Here is a 14,110-nt window from a genome sequence, read left to right as displayed (position 1 = left end):
ATCGTGTTGTTTTGGTTGTAACGTTGGAGGGGATAGGTAGGATTGAACAAAGGTCGAGCTGCGCGGTTTGGTGGGTTTGGTGTGAGAGTTAAAATCTCCTCAACATCCGAGGGGCAGAGGAGCCGAGTGGCGGCCCATTCGTGATTCAAACATGGCAGCGGCTACCAGCGTTGTCGTACTCGACAGGGGCAACAATACCACCTGCACAATCAACTTACACGGTGTGTGCGACATACATTTATTTCAATTAAATATCCCCCCATTCAATTTACCAGTGTGAATTATGTGTCTGACGTCATCAATTTATTTATCCTCTTTGCACTCGTTTTTTTTTGTACTTTAGATTTCCTAACGAGTGTTTGAGTGCTCTAGACCCTGAACTTTGAGTTGAATATTTTTCCCTGGAGTCGTTCCGAATTTATTCAGTGGAGATTCTGATGGCTATTTTATCGTTGGAATTTCTTCGTCATTGGTTTTAATATCGGCGGTCAGTGAAAAGGGCGAAGAGCGCGGGATTCTCCCGCAAAACCCACGTGGATCCGGGTGAAAACTTGCAGTTGAATTTTCCGGGGGATTTTTTTTTTTCGTTGGGAGCGTTATCACTTGTTATCGGTAATAATGGTTAACGCAGTTATGCAAATAGTTGTCGGGAGTGTGCAGTCGTTTCGGAGAAAGAACGGTGATTGGTTCAGTCGGATGACAGAGATAAATACGAAAAAAAATTGTGGCGCGGTTACCGGCTTCGGTTTATGTGCATGCATTGTGTATGCGCATGACGATGCGGTGGAATTGCTAACTAGCACAGGGTTCCAACTTTTTTGTCCCAATTTTTTTTCTCATTTGAGTTGCAAAAAATGGCGTTCTTTTTTGGATGACATGAGCCCCGCGAATTTGCATTTAACTTTTTTCGATTTTGTTGCAGGCGCCACCGTTGTCTCCTGGAGGGTGAACAATCAGGAACAGCTGTTCGTCAGGTGAGTGAATATTCAAACGTCAAATGTGAAATTGAAATTCATCACTCAATGAAGACCCAAAAAGTACTCACGAAAAATCCTTCTCAACTTCGCTTTTCCCGTTGAGATATGAAAATTGCGTGCGAATAAAGTTACATCGGTTTATGAATTAATTTCAGCTATAAAAAATTGAATTAAAATTACTTAGAGCGAGTTGAGAGGGGGTGTGACAAGTATCGCTTCCGAGAGAGACGTAAATTGCAGTAAAATTATATCAGTGGGAGAAAAGAGGGGAAAAACGATGAAGGAAAGGAAAAAAAAAACACTGGCAGCCGTTAACGGCTATTTTTTTTCATCTGCATCTACATCACTAGACATTTCCCCTTCAGTTTGAGAATACACATGTGCCAGGGCGAGTTTCCCGTCTCATTCACATGCGTACGGAGTACACAGAAACTCCAGTGAACCCATACCCCTCATTCCTTTTTCTTTACGCTCAAACAATACAGAAAACGACCAGAAATTCCGAGGCTTTTTATTACCATTACAATCAAAGTTGAGCAGAAATCCATCTGTGGAATAAATTCCAAAGCCCCTTTTTCTCAAACCCTTTGAATTATCATAAGTATCAGTGTTAGGATTAGTACTGTGAGAATTTGCTGAGTCGATTTCATTTGGGGTTGATGTATAGGGCGAGTTCTCCAGTAGATCAGCATTCCAGACACCCCTATATATCCAATTGATTTTTAATTAAATAGATGTTTTGATGTCAGGGAAAAGGATGACTTATATTAAATTTACATAGCTTGAATATTAAATAACGATTGCTCATTATTATCTGGAGGAAGTGTTCTTTAACGTGAGAATTATTCCAATCTGCCTTATTAAATATTACATTAACTCAGTAATTACCGATTTTATACGATGACTCAGTGGTTTTTTCTGCTTGAAATGGGAAGAGTGAAATAACTTATTGAAAAGCGTTAGTAAAGGGCTGAGATTATTTTTTCAATGAAAGCAAGGAATTCTTGAATCAATTGTGAAGAAGTGACTTCAGCCTGAACTCGCTTCGAATTGGTTGACCTCATCACTATTGACATATAACTATATAGTACCAACTCACAAATGCTCGACTCGTTACACTCTCCTGCTTCATATCTGTTATCGAGCAATCTCCCCTTGAACCCGAATTACAAAATTTACCACCAAATTTAAAAGCTTCTGTATGATGGAAAGCCCCTTGAAAAAGCGGATAGTGTCCCGGACGTAATCACGAAGTGATCCGTTGGTTTTTTTTTCCTTTTGAATCCCTCGCTAGGAAAAACGGGACAGAGAGACATCGGCGACAGCCAAGCGATTTATCTGAACAAAAAGGGGTAGCTGAGGACGAAAGACGAATTCAAAGGACACCTACACACACATCGAGAACTCGTCCTCTAGCTCGATAAAATCCCAATAAATTTTCAACTGAGACAAAACTAAGCGAAATTGAATGACTAGATTCGGGGTAAATAAAATACTTATTGCATCTCGATTTGACGCTGGGCTTTTTAATTAAATGGAATTCTCATTCGTTTGAGCTGCCTCACTTGTCAGTTTTTTTTTTAATGCTGTGTACGTGTGTGGGGGAAGAAGGGATGAGTGAGATGGAGGACTAATGATGCTGCACAGAGAGCGCCTGGCGTTCGTCCTATTCGTCGTCGTCGGCGTCCCTCGTTTTTGTCGGTGTCGAGAGGAGAGAGCTCAGAAATTCACTTGAGACTCTTGAAACCGTACGATTTTACCCAACCGAAACTAAAACCAATCCCCAATATTTCATACGCAATTATTATCCAGTACCACTACACGACACTATAACTACACGATAAAATGACCCTGAAAAAATCTGAGTTAAAATTGCTGCGAAAAAAAAATGTATGCCATTTTCAATCGATTTTTTTTTTAGCAAAGACTTTTGAATTTTTGATTTTTAATGCGAGTGGATGGGAAATTGGTGAATGAAATGAAATGAAATTTCAAGAAATATCTAACAGGGTATATCCTTGAGGAGTAAGGTGCGTTGTCCGACGTTGAGAAATAAAGGGGCGGAGGGAAGATGAGGAAGAGGAGAGATGAGAATGGAGGGAGAGCAAGGAGTCCTGGAGTTGAAAGGGAATGCTGTAGAATGCCAGCAAAAAGCGCTCCAGCCACCGGGATCATTAGTCTACGGTCTCTCTCTGGCGAAGCTTATAGCCCAACGTACACCAATGCTATACCGGGTGGAACATCGTATGATGTTTCCATCCCGGTATTTTAGTTGTCCTGGAATCGTCAAAAATTATTGCCACTCTGGGCAGATATCATTCTGTGAAAATGCCCAACACGTGGAGTACACGTGGGAACGTTGCCCGGTTGCTCAAACCCTGGACCACTTGCCACCTCCCCACCAACACGTGCGGTACATATTTCAAAGATAAATATTATTCCTGGAGCTCGGGCATTGAATCGAGCTTTACGAATAAAGAGAATACTGTCCGAATTTAGTGAAGTGGTGAAGCTGGATAAGACGACTTGTTGATGAATATCTTTGAATCTGAGGGGAAGAGATTCTTCCGAGTTTCTCGCAGGTCTCAGCAGGTCTCAGCAATTTTTAAAAATTTATTTTATAATTTATAATTGATCTGAGTCAGACTGAATAACATCGGTAATCCATTTATTTTATAATAAAATTACTCATCGCCTCGCTGGGATTAATTAATTAATTAATTGATTGACTCAAGTCAATTTTTTGAGTCGCTTGATTTTTCCGGGTTTTCAGTTAGAATTTCGATTTACAATAATTTTTGTTCCAAATAATTTATCAGCATGACGTGTACTAATCTGCGATGGACGTGGAGAACTGAATGAGCGGGGAGTAAAAATTAATGCATTGACCCCACTTGGGATTTTTCTCGGGAGATGAAATTACAACGGGTACCGATAAAGAAATGGAGAAAAGAATTACCGGAGTATGAGAGAGTATGAGAGATGAGAGGGCATTGTCAAGGGAGGCTAACGCCTCGCGGCGATAACGAAACTAACGAGGTGATTTTGAGATGGCTTATTGCTGAGAGTACGTTGTACATTTTTGTGTCTTACACCGTCAGTTGAAACTACGAGTGGGTTGAAGAGACTGGGAATTCCATCGGAATGATGAGCTCTTCGTTTTCAACAGAGATTTTTACGTTGTGAATTAAATTTTCGTTTTAATCACTCCTACATTTTTTCTCGAGCCGTCAAACTTGGAAAACTTCCTCTAATTATATTTTTTGCACGTTTTAGTAATTTCCTCTTGGCTATTTTTTTTGTACAAGATTTAAAATTGTCAAACTTCCCACGGATTTCTCCTGGAAATATTATTCCAGTTGAGAGTATTTTCAATTTTAATCAAGTCTAAACTAATTAAAGTTTGGAGTTGTGCTTGATTAATTACGAAATTGATACAGACTGTGGGTGAATGGTGGATGGAGATTGGGGGTTTATAAAGTTTCAACTCTCTCGTTTCTCAGGGCGCGGGGGTGATGCCAGTAAGGGATGGAATAAACGTGGAGGGATGAATAAATAGGGTAGTAACCTACGTCCATTCCATTGTTTCTTGCTGACTTTGGATAAACAAAGTTTGCCAGTGACTTTGGTGAACAGGGGTTGCGGATCATCGTTCGAAGGGGAGAAAACGGAGACAAGCGTTAGTGAGAGGGTGGTGGATTGTGGGTGGTGGGTGGAGAGGTTGAAACCCGGTATAACCGCAGTCCAGAGCCCGGCTAATCGCAAAAACCGTTGGCTACCAACTATATTCGTCTCTCTTCTGCCCTTTCAACGTACCGGGTGGCTGTGTCGTCAACATGAACACTTTTACATCGTTACACATTTTCCACTCCTCCCCCTTCACCCCCTCTATGTGATCCCTTTGTTGCAATTTTTATGGCACGGCTGTTTGCACCAGCGAACGAAAAACAGTGAATAGAAAATTGTTGGAATTATTCGCGGTTCAAAGACGAAATCCGCGGGGTGTTTTAAGTCATCCTTATCATTTTTATTTTAATAGTAATTATCAGAAATTCATTTCTTCTGGATAGTCGGACTTTCAGATACAGATAAAAACGTGATGATTGGAAAATTTTATTGGTTTCAATGGAATTGCTTGTGGTTGGATATAAATACATGAGGCATGGCTCCAATGAACCGAAGATCCGGTGTGATTTTCACGGGATGATGGAACAGAGGGAAGAGTGAAATTGGAGAACCGGAGGATTGGCTGGTAGCCGTGAAATCGGGAGCCGAGGAATCCCCGAATTAAAATTTTTCGTGTGTCTTTTATTCTTCCAGAGCAGAAGTCCAAGACTTTGTTTCAAAAATTTTATTTACAATCCTGAGACTGCGCCACTGCCCGCGGTATTTCCTAAAAATTTCAAAAATTCCTGAATAATTTTACAATTGTCAATAATAAATGAATGAATCGACCTGTAAAATTCTCGAATATCAGAGACTCATCGGAAGTGTAAAAAAATGTGATATCTCTCGGCAGATTGTAGTGATGATAAAAAACTGAGTAAAATAGCCCTTGCTGAATGTGTTGGGCAAGTAAACGCGTAATGCGGGTTGCAAGGAACGAAGAAAAGCAAGTATACATATGACGATGGATGCTGGTGGATGAGAAACGAAGTGGAAGGAGAGGAAGGTGGTTGGGAACTGTGTGATGCCCACAAAAAGCACACCAGACAGCGGCGATAGTTTTTGTTGGGCGTCAGCCGCCTTTCCTACCATCACCGCACCACCACACCATCGCCTGCAGCTTCACTCCCCTCATCCTTTCTCCACACCATCACAGGGACAAACAATCCCTGCCAACTCACTCTCTCACCCTTTCCTCCCCTTCCTCCCCTTCCTCCCTCTCCTCCCTCTCCACCCTTTTCCTCCCTTCCACCCTTTTTTTGCCCCCTCAGGATAGTGATCGTCAAGCAGGATCGATCGATGGAATGAAACTTTAATTTTTTTCCACCGCCAAAATACCACTGTCTAAATTCCATGAAAATGCTGTGAATGATTTTCAAAGATCATTCAATCTGCAATTTAATAGATTGTAAAATATTCGTGAAAGGGTTGCAGTCTTTGCAGACTCACCCTCTCGCGTTGAAAACCAATGATGAATTCACAAAAAGAATGTACGATTGATTGATAAAGAATTCACCTACCGAGCCCTGAAATTGTTTTAAGGTTTGTCGTAAAATATTTGGTTACCGAGAATTGTCCAGTTCTTTTGCATCATTTCGACGTTATATACCTGTATATCCGAGGGGAGAATAGAAGAGGAGAATGTGTGCTCATCAGGAGAAAACAGAGACAGCAAAAAAGGGGTTTGAAGGTAGGAAAAAGAGATGAGTGGAAACGCGCGGGTTGGAGACGAATGCGAGAGAGTTACCCCACTCTCTCCCCTCGTTTTTTTTTTCACCCTATCCCCCTTATTTTCTGTGCGAAGGTGGAATGAGAGAATGAGAGTAGAGAAAGCGGTAGAGATGGAGAAAAAAAAATCAGTGGAAGAATAAAAGAGATACGACGAAGAAAGAGAAAGGAGAGGATGAGAGGAGAGTGATGGGAGGTTGAAATAAACTCATCGGAGGGACAACAGGATACACTTTGTTTTCAGCCATTGTCTTCCACCAACATCCCCTTCATTTCATCTCGTTTGAGGGTTTAAGGAGGTGAATTCAATATCGATTATCATGTACACTGGTCAGATATGTTTGTCCAATAGTCATGTTCGATTATTCTCCTAGCAAATTTTTTTTTTAACACGTTCTTTTTTTTTTTGCTCTCGTGTTTCAGTAAGCAAGCGGTGTTCGACGGGAAGAAGGCCATTAGAGGTGGAATTCCATTTGTCTTTCGTAAGTAGAGGAAGCGAACCGAGACACGCGATATCCCAATATTATTTTTGTTTATCATCTTGTAAATTATTTTCATTAATCAAGTCTCTTCTTGGAGTCTACGCACATCCCTCGCTCTGTGTAATATCTCTCGTTTTTAATTGATATTTTTAATTGGACGTGTAGCGCATTTTGGAGCGTGGACCTTTGGTCCAGGTCACGGTTTCGCTCGAATTATGCGTTGGAACGTGGAAAAGGCACCGGAACGAATGCCAAGTGGTGATGTCGAGGCAATATTCTCAATAATGGACAACGAGTTCACTCGCTCTATGTGGAATTATCCATTCCGTTTAACCTACAGACTGATACTACGTGAGAAAGAATTACATTTTAATATCGGTGTTTACAATCCGAGCAAAGAGCACACGTTCAGCTTCAACTTGTTACTACACACGTACTTCAAGGTTCCTGATGTGAGACGATGTCAGATAACTGGCCTCCACGGTTGCACTTTCATCGACAAGGTACTCAATTAATAGTAAATTATCACCCATTGATTTTTCCCCTGACATTCAGCAATTACGTAAATTACGGAATGGGTAATTAAAGAGGATATCGCATGGAGTGACTCAATGTATTTTTTTTTTGTAGACGAGGGACAATCAGATATTCCAAGAGGGCTTGGATGTTGTGACGGTTCGAGAGTGGACTGACAGAATTTATCAGAACACTCAGCCTGAGCATATTATTACCAATGTCGTATCTGGACGAAAAATGCGGGTGCAGAAGTACAATTTTCCCGATACTGTCATTTGGAATCCGTGGCAGGAGAAGGCCAGGGATATTCCTGACTTTGGGGATGATGAATTTCCTAATATGATTTGCGTTGAGAGCGGACATGTCAGTAGCCCCGTCATGCTCCTTCCGGGCACGGCTTTCGAGGCTAGTCAAATTTTACAGGTGAATTGAATATTTTATGGGAAATAATTTCTAGACAAGGGGAATCGATCGCATATTTTGAATAAATATGTTGAGGTACGATGTTTAAGGGGGGTTTTTAATTTCAGGTCATGTGAGTAGAGGGTGGATTAGGAGGGAATTCTCGTGAGTGTGGGTCAAGCCAGTGTCATGCAATAGCCCCATCACCAGCTCGTCCTCGTGCAACCGTCGGTTGGCCAGCGAGTCCACCAAGCTGGTTGTACGTCCAGCCACCGGTTCAACCACCGACGCAAAATCATCATCATCATCACCATCAATCCCGCCACTACGCCCACTGCATCACACAATCCTGCTCCATATGCTCTCTCAATCTTTAGTTAAACAAGCGTCGGTGGTCTCTATTTCATCGTTATTACTACTTTATTCCCTGATTATTCATAGCTCGTACATTCCCCAATAACTATTCTCACAAAGTACTTCCTCCAGTTGCATTCCTCGCTCTCTTTTTGCTTTTGGAAGTGATTCTTTGATTATTTCCACAGTGGATATTTCTTGTGATCATTCAATATTTTGTTGCAGTTTTGTTTGATAGACAAAGCAATGGTGCTATAATGATGAGAAAAATTGTAGTTGCTAAGCTCCAACGCAATAATTTACAATAGCAATTGGTGTTTTGCAGACAATTTTTCAAATGAGGATAAAATATTAGAAATTAATTAAAAATAAAATCCTACTTTCGTTTTTGTTATTATTTCTCCACAGAAAATCGTATTAATTATCATTTTTGATACTCTGGTTTATTATAGCGAGAGGATGTCATGCAAAACTCCAATTGATTCAGACCGATAGGAATATAATTATTTTACTGTTTTCTTGTCTCTCCCCGAGTCTCTGAAGATTCAAGTCCATTCAAGCAATGCAGATTACAACATTCCTCCCTAATTTTTTATAATAAATACTTCACAATTATCTGCCAATTGAACGCGCATTGTTATTGTTATAATGAATACAATACGACTGACAGTATACGACAAGGGAATGAAATGTATGGGAGAATCATGTATACGAAAAGAAATTTCTTGCCATTTGGTTGTAAGTTGGAAAATTTTATGGATCAAATGAATAAAATTTAGACATCGAGTTCCTGTGGCTTGTTAGCGACGTTAATCAAAAGCTGAATGTTGACAAATGAAAATTAACTGCGTATTTTTTGAATTTTATTTTCGTAGACTCTCGATTAAACTTGTAAATAAATCATTTAGAATTTATTTTGACCAAGTGTTTATTTGCATCAGCTCTTCACTCGTATCAAGAGTGGAGTCATCAGGGGATTAAAGGAAAAACGAAAGTGCAAGCGTTTGTGATGAGCCATTTGAATTTAAACACGTAGCAAATCCAATTATACTGTATTAGGGGTAAAGATCTTTGGTCTGTGTTAATCGATTTAAAGTACCGTGAGAAATGATACGACTATTTATATTTCAACTTTGAATATTTTCTTTCCCATTTTATTTTCACGATGTATTCGATGACTGACGAATAACAAGAAATACTGGAACTTGAGGTTTGTTGTCAAGACGCAAAATTCCGAATGTACTCTTGTTTTTCTTTTGGGAAAGTGCAATAAAATTATTGGAAAATGTCAAAACGTCTCTCCTTCCTTATTAGGTTGAATCAATAAGAAAAAAATATAATAATATGATATGAAAATTTTGATGGGTTTATTACACAAGCGAATATGCTCCGCAGATTGCTCCTACTAATTACACGACAATATTTTATTTTAAATGTTAAAAAGTTAATTTATCTAGGTTTTTAAAATTACAGTAATTAATATTCTATCTTAACGCTATTTTACAGCTGTTGGGCGAGTTTTATCACTGATCGCAATGATTCATCATCCCGTCACTCTCGTATATTGAATGATGCAATTATTTTAGCTAATACAAATTGGCTATTTATTTCAGGTGAGCGATATTGATAATATTTAATCAATGGGTATGTATGGCTAGCTATGATTGATGATACACGAATTTTCCATGTGGAAAAAAAAATCCCAAAAATTTCATGTAACAAAGTTTAATTCTTTACTATTACGTGTATATGTCAATGCAATTTATCACTTTTTCGTGACTTTTTAACGCGGTGTACTTTGTCAATTTCAACGTTGTATAACTTGGTGTTATAATTAGTACATTATTATAAATCATTACCGAACTCCTTGTTGCTTCATGCTACCCTGTTCATCCTGTGCTTTCTTCAGTTGCTTCTCTCTCATTCTCTCTGCGTCACTGAAAAATCACGTGAAATTCCTCGAATGAATAAAGACTTTCTAACCCAGACAAGACCAATTATTTAATCATACCGTTGTTTTCGTTGCTCCAGTGTAAGCCCTTTGTTACTATCCTGTTCTCCAGCAGCTTTCTTCACAGTCTTTTTCATATTCTTAGCACGAGCTAAGTCACGCTGATTTCCACCTGTGAATGTAGGAAAGAAATACAGAAATTCCATTGAATTGTTTTGGGTAAGCCATCTGCTTATAAAAACATATTCATTGAGTCTGCTGCGATGTTTACAAATTTAAATGTTTTGATTTCGCTCGCTCGGTTGAAATACTTTTGTCAGAGTGTATCACAACAAGCACCCGTTGACCTAAATATAGTCAGAGCCCAAAATAAAAGGTCATTTCACTCGGAAGAAAATCGTACTGGTATGTAAACTAGAAACCAAAGGTAAATAAAAGGACTATTCTACGCGTTTTTGGGGAAAACCTGGAGCAAGGCATTTAATCGAAGTTGTGGACGGAATCTGTTGGCAGAAATTCCAACGTGCAGAACTCGTAAATATGGAGGTCATTGAAAATAAAAATGTAATATTAAATTTTGGAGATTTTAAAAGGAAAAGAAAATTAAAAAATGAGATATTTCTATGAAGGAGGGCCGAGTATGGATATAACAAAACAAAAAGCGCGGAGAAATAATGAAAACAATGCAAATATCCATTAAGCGAAAGATTATGAGTGGAGTGGCTTCCCCGAAAAATATCCAGAGGTTCTGATTGAATTCTCTCATCTGGAATGAAAAATCAATGAATTGTCAAAGACTTACGGGTCATGTTTTTATTTCAGCCTTGACCTCCGACCAACAAGTACTTGAAAATATAAGACGAAATGTTTTTACGCCTCCCAACTCCACACAACAACAGCTCCGACGTGGTCTATGGCCAGGGACTCTCTGCATGTGGTCGTTTTCAGTTTTACAAACACTCATCGACTTCCTGTACAGAAGATATCACACAGAGATGCGGTTGGAGAGTGACGGAAAATCGTGAGCCAATGAGATGTTATAAAACGGAAAATACCCCAGTTTTCCTCAATTATTTTCGTGAACACCAGGTGGCGGTATTTTATGACTTTTGGGGTTCTAGTCAAGTTCGCCAAATACGAGCATTACAAATTCCCTAATGTATCATTTTACGGGGAAATTGCAGGATTAGTCGTTATCGTGTCAATTTTCATATTCATCAGTCAACAGTAGTTTGTGATAAAAAAAAACAATAAACTTTGAATTATTCAATTTTACATTTATTGGGAAAATAACTTTCCAAGTAAAAAAATTACTTCCGCCCATTTATTCATGTTCGTATAAACGAAATTCATACTTTCTTAAATCTATTCTTACTTAAATCGACAAATGTATACCGGAATGGAACATAATCTCCGTCCACAGCAGAGTACTCAAATCTCCTTTGACACAACCATAATTACACATCTCAATCGTCTTGTGCTTGTCGAGTTTATTCCTGGGATAACGGTATTAATTATTCAACCTCTGGCAATGAAATGGAAAGTGGGGGATCGGAGTGGAGTGAAATGTCACTCAGAAGGCAATCAAATTTGGCATATATTCATTAGATAAAACTTCCGGTAAATGAGTTTTAAAAAAAGGAGAAATTATTGAATGTTTGAACGAAGAGCACGATGATTTTTACAACTCATCACTTGGAGTCTTGACAGGATTGCCCTTGCGATCGTATCCCTTGAGGGATTCAGTCGAATGTTTGGCGATGTACTTGACAAAGTCCTCGAGTTCTCTGCCACCCTCGTACTTCACCGGCGAGTCCTTGGAATTCTTGGGGATCCAGAATAATGTTGGAAAACCTCGAACCTCGAATTGTGGAGGTACATCATTCGCAGTGGCATCCATCTTGGCAATGATAACGTCCTCCTTAGCAAGTTTGTCACCCAATTCATCGAAGATTGGTGCCAATTTCTTGCAGTGACCGCACCATGGAGCGTAGAACTCGATGAGAATGTCAGAGTCGGCGTTTGAAATGAGTTCCTCGAAGTTTTTAGCAACAGCAACCTTGACATTTCCAGAATTATCTTCTGGGATAGGTTCAGACTTGAGGAATGGCTCCAATTTTCCAGCCACAAAGTCCTTCACGAATTTTTCCAACGATTCAACCGAGAATTCATCCTTGAGTATGAATTTCTGGTTTTTGGCATCACGGGCCAACACAACTGGTTTCTCACCCTTTGCGAACTCTATTCCAAAGTCGTTTAATTCGTGCTGGAAGTCATCCTTATTGGAAATAGCAAAGTTCACCTCTGGGAATTCTTTTCCAATTTTAATTACTCGATTCCTCCAGTAATTGGTGCCCTTCGGGTTCTTAACGTAGTCGACCGCGTAATAAGCAACGACGAGAGGATTTTCAAACTGTCCAGCATTATCGCGGGTGCGTACACCCACTAGACCAAAGTAATTCTTCGCGATAAAATCGTTGATGTCTGCGATCGAGTCTTTGCCCTCGAATTTGACAGTGTTCGGCTCGAATTTGTTTTGGAGGGCCTTTGGACGGTAGAGAACAATGTGATCGGTGAGACCCTCTTTTTCGATGAGGGATTTTGCGTAGGTGTGGGCAAAGCGGACCTTCTCTCGGAGCTTCTTCGCCACGGCCTGGAACGCGGTGCTCAGGGCAGAGCTCTCCTTCTCGAAGTAACCGATTAAACTCACTTCGTCGGTTGTGAGGAAGGCCTTGTGACAGTCGTCACCTTTCAGTTCCTTCGATGCTGGTCCAACTTGAGACTGCCAACAAATTATTACAATAATATACACTGAAAAGGCTTTTCAAAAATTCACTCCACCCAAATTGTCACCACAAAAAATTTAATATTGGATATTTCCCTCCCACATAAAAAAAAATAAATTCCATTTTATCGCGTTGCAGTGATAACTCAGGGGGTCATCTCGTCCCACCCGAAAGATACCCCAAGATATTTTTTCTGGATGAAAATCTGAGAATCCAGTGGGTAGATATTTTTATTGTGCAATTAACCCTGGAGGAAAAATATATTTCCTGGATTCTAATATTCACCTGCATGAACTTGACGATTCCTGGAGCTTCCCTGGGCCCATTGTACTCGCTGACCATCTCGGACCTGGAGAAAATCTTCAAGGTCGGATAACCACTGACTCCGAACTTGGTGCAGGTGTCTTTGCCTGCTTCGGTGCAGTCAACCTTGGCCAGAGTGATTGGAGGATCATTACCCCTGAGGAGTTCCGCAGCTTTAGCGTACTCCGGCTTGAGTCTCTTGCAATGGCCACACCTGAAGAAATTACATTAACCTTCATCATCACATTATCTCCAAGTCCCAAGGATTAATTAAGAAATTTCGAAGGAAGACAATCCAACAAACGATCATGAAAGAAAACAGGATATATCCAATGGACTTACCAGGGTGCATAAAACATAACAAGTGTGTTCTCATGTTGATCGAGTTTACTGGTGAAATCGTCATCCCCGAGATCAAGAACATCCTCCTCACCTGCATAAGCCCCAAGGGCCAAAAGGCAAAGTAAAAAACACTTTGTCAACATTTTATCTGACGAGTTTTACGCGAACGTTTGCCGGTTGATATGGACAACCCAAGTGCCTCCCAACAGACGTCTTCCCCGGAGTTTTCTTCGTCAGATCTCGTCTCAATCGCACGTCTGTCCCTCTTTCGACGTACGACACGTTTTCAAAGTGGAATAAACCAATCCTGAGGCAGAAACGTGGCCCTACGAGTAAAAGACTGCAAGTCAGGAATTACGTTTGCGCTGTCGGCTTCTCATTGGCTGGTGAATTTACCTAGATGGAGAAGTAGAAGTAGAAGCTCAGTTCTGGGGGTTTCAGTGACCCCAACGTCATTGTAGTACTGCACCCGAAGAGAGGGAGGGCGCCCCACGCAATGCTGGGGTGCCCATCAAGTCGACGGGGTGAATTTTACTTTCTGCTGTACGAATACTTTTTATTTTTCATTTGTTTAACTGAAATTTAGCCGACTGAAGAACGTGC

At 40.2% G+C, this 14,110-nt stretch overlaps 3 protein-coding genes across 3 annotated transcripts; 1 reads left to right on the top strand and 2 right to left on the bottom strand.

Moving 5' to 3' along the window:
- The first annotated feature begins 12 nt into the window (after positions 1 to 12).
- Positions 13 to 9,419, top strand: LOC105266319 (glucose-6-phosphate 1-epimerase). The gene is made up of 6 exons (XM_011304366.1): positions 13 to 221; positions 923 to 974; positions 6,795 to 6,853; positions 7,019 to 7,356; positions 7,484 to 7,792; positions 7,900 to 9,419. The coding sequence occupies exons 1-6, from the start codon at positions 152 to 154 to the stop codon at positions 7,906 to 7,908; spliced, it is 837 nt and encodes a 278-aa protein (XP_011302668.1). The 5' UTR covers positions 13 to 151; the 3' UTR covers positions 7,909 to 9,419.
- A 58-nt stretch (positions 9,420 to 9,477) lies between these two features.
- On the bottom strand, positions 9,478 to 11,079 carry LOC105266318 (putative SERF-like protein). The gene is made up of 3 exons (XM_011304365.1): positions 10,879 to 11,079; positions 10,137 to 10,248; positions 9,478 to 10,062 (listed from the first exon to the last, which is right to left on the bottom strand). Exons 1-3 carry the CDS (start codon positions 10,883 to 10,885, stop codon positions 9,981 to 9,983), a joined length of 201 nt encoding a protein of 66 aa, XP_011302667.1. The 5' UTR covers positions 10,886 to 11,079; the 3' UTR covers positions 9,478 to 9,980.
- Positions 11,080 to 11,378: 299 nt separating this feature from the next.
- Positions 11,379 to 13,810, bottom strand: ERp60 (disulfide-isomerase A3). Its single transcript, XM_011304363.1, has 3 exons — positions 13,508 to 13,810; positions 13,148 to 13,379; positions 11,379 to 12,858 (listed from the first exon to the last, which is right to left on the bottom strand). The coding sequence occupies exons 1-3, from the start codon at positions 13,648 to 13,650 to the stop codon at positions 11,758 to 11,760; spliced, it is 1,476 nt and encodes a 491-aa protein (XP_011302665.1). The 5' UTR covers positions 13,651 to 13,810; the 3' UTR covers positions 11,379 to 11,757.
- Positions 13,811 to 14,110: the final 300 nt, after the last annotated feature.

Source organism: Fopius arisanus, unplaced genomic scaffold (genome assembly GCF_000806365.1).
Source record: "Fopius arisanus strain USDA-PBARC FA_bdor unplaced genomic scaffold, ASM80636v1 scaffold00037, whole genome shotgun sequence".
Classification (NCBI taxonomy): Eukaryota; Metazoa; Arthropoda; class Insecta; order Hymenoptera; family Braconidae; genus Fopius; species Fopius arisanus.
Note: the sequence above shows the minus strand (reverse complement) of the source record. Positions and strands in the feature narration are given on the sequence as shown.

Bases quoted from the DNA above. Each gene is read 5' to 3' on its own strand.
- LOC105266318 (XM_011304365.1), bottom strand. The intron at 10,063-10,136 runs GTATGATTAAAT...GTGATTTTTCAG, and splicing joins CTGGAGCAACGAAAACAACG to TGACGCAGAGAGAATGAGAG.
- ERp60 (XM_011304363.1), bottom strand. From the start codon at position 13,650: ATGTTGACAAAGTGTTTTTTACTTTGCCTTTTGGCCCTTGGGGCTTAT. The intron at 13,380-13,507 runs GTAAGTCCATTG...TAATTTCTTCAG, and splicing joins GTTATGTTTTATGCACCCTG to GTGTGGCCATTGCAAGAGAC. The intron at 12,859-13,147 runs GTGAATATTAGA...ATTTGTTGGCAG, and splicing joins GAATCGTCAAGTTCATGCAG to TCTCAAGTTGGACCAGCATC.
- LOC105266319 (XM_011304366.1), top strand. From the start codon at position 152: ATGGCAGCGGCTACCAGCGTTGTCGTACTCGACAGGGGCAACAATACC. The intron at 222-922 runs GTGTGTGCGACA...ATTTTGTTGCAG, and splicing joins CTGCACAATCAACTTACACG to GCGCCACCGTTGTCTCCTGG. The intron at 975-6,794 runs GTGAGTGAATAT...CTCGTGTTTCAG, and splicing joins CAGGAACAGCTGTTCGTCAG to TAAGCAAGCGGTGTTCGACG.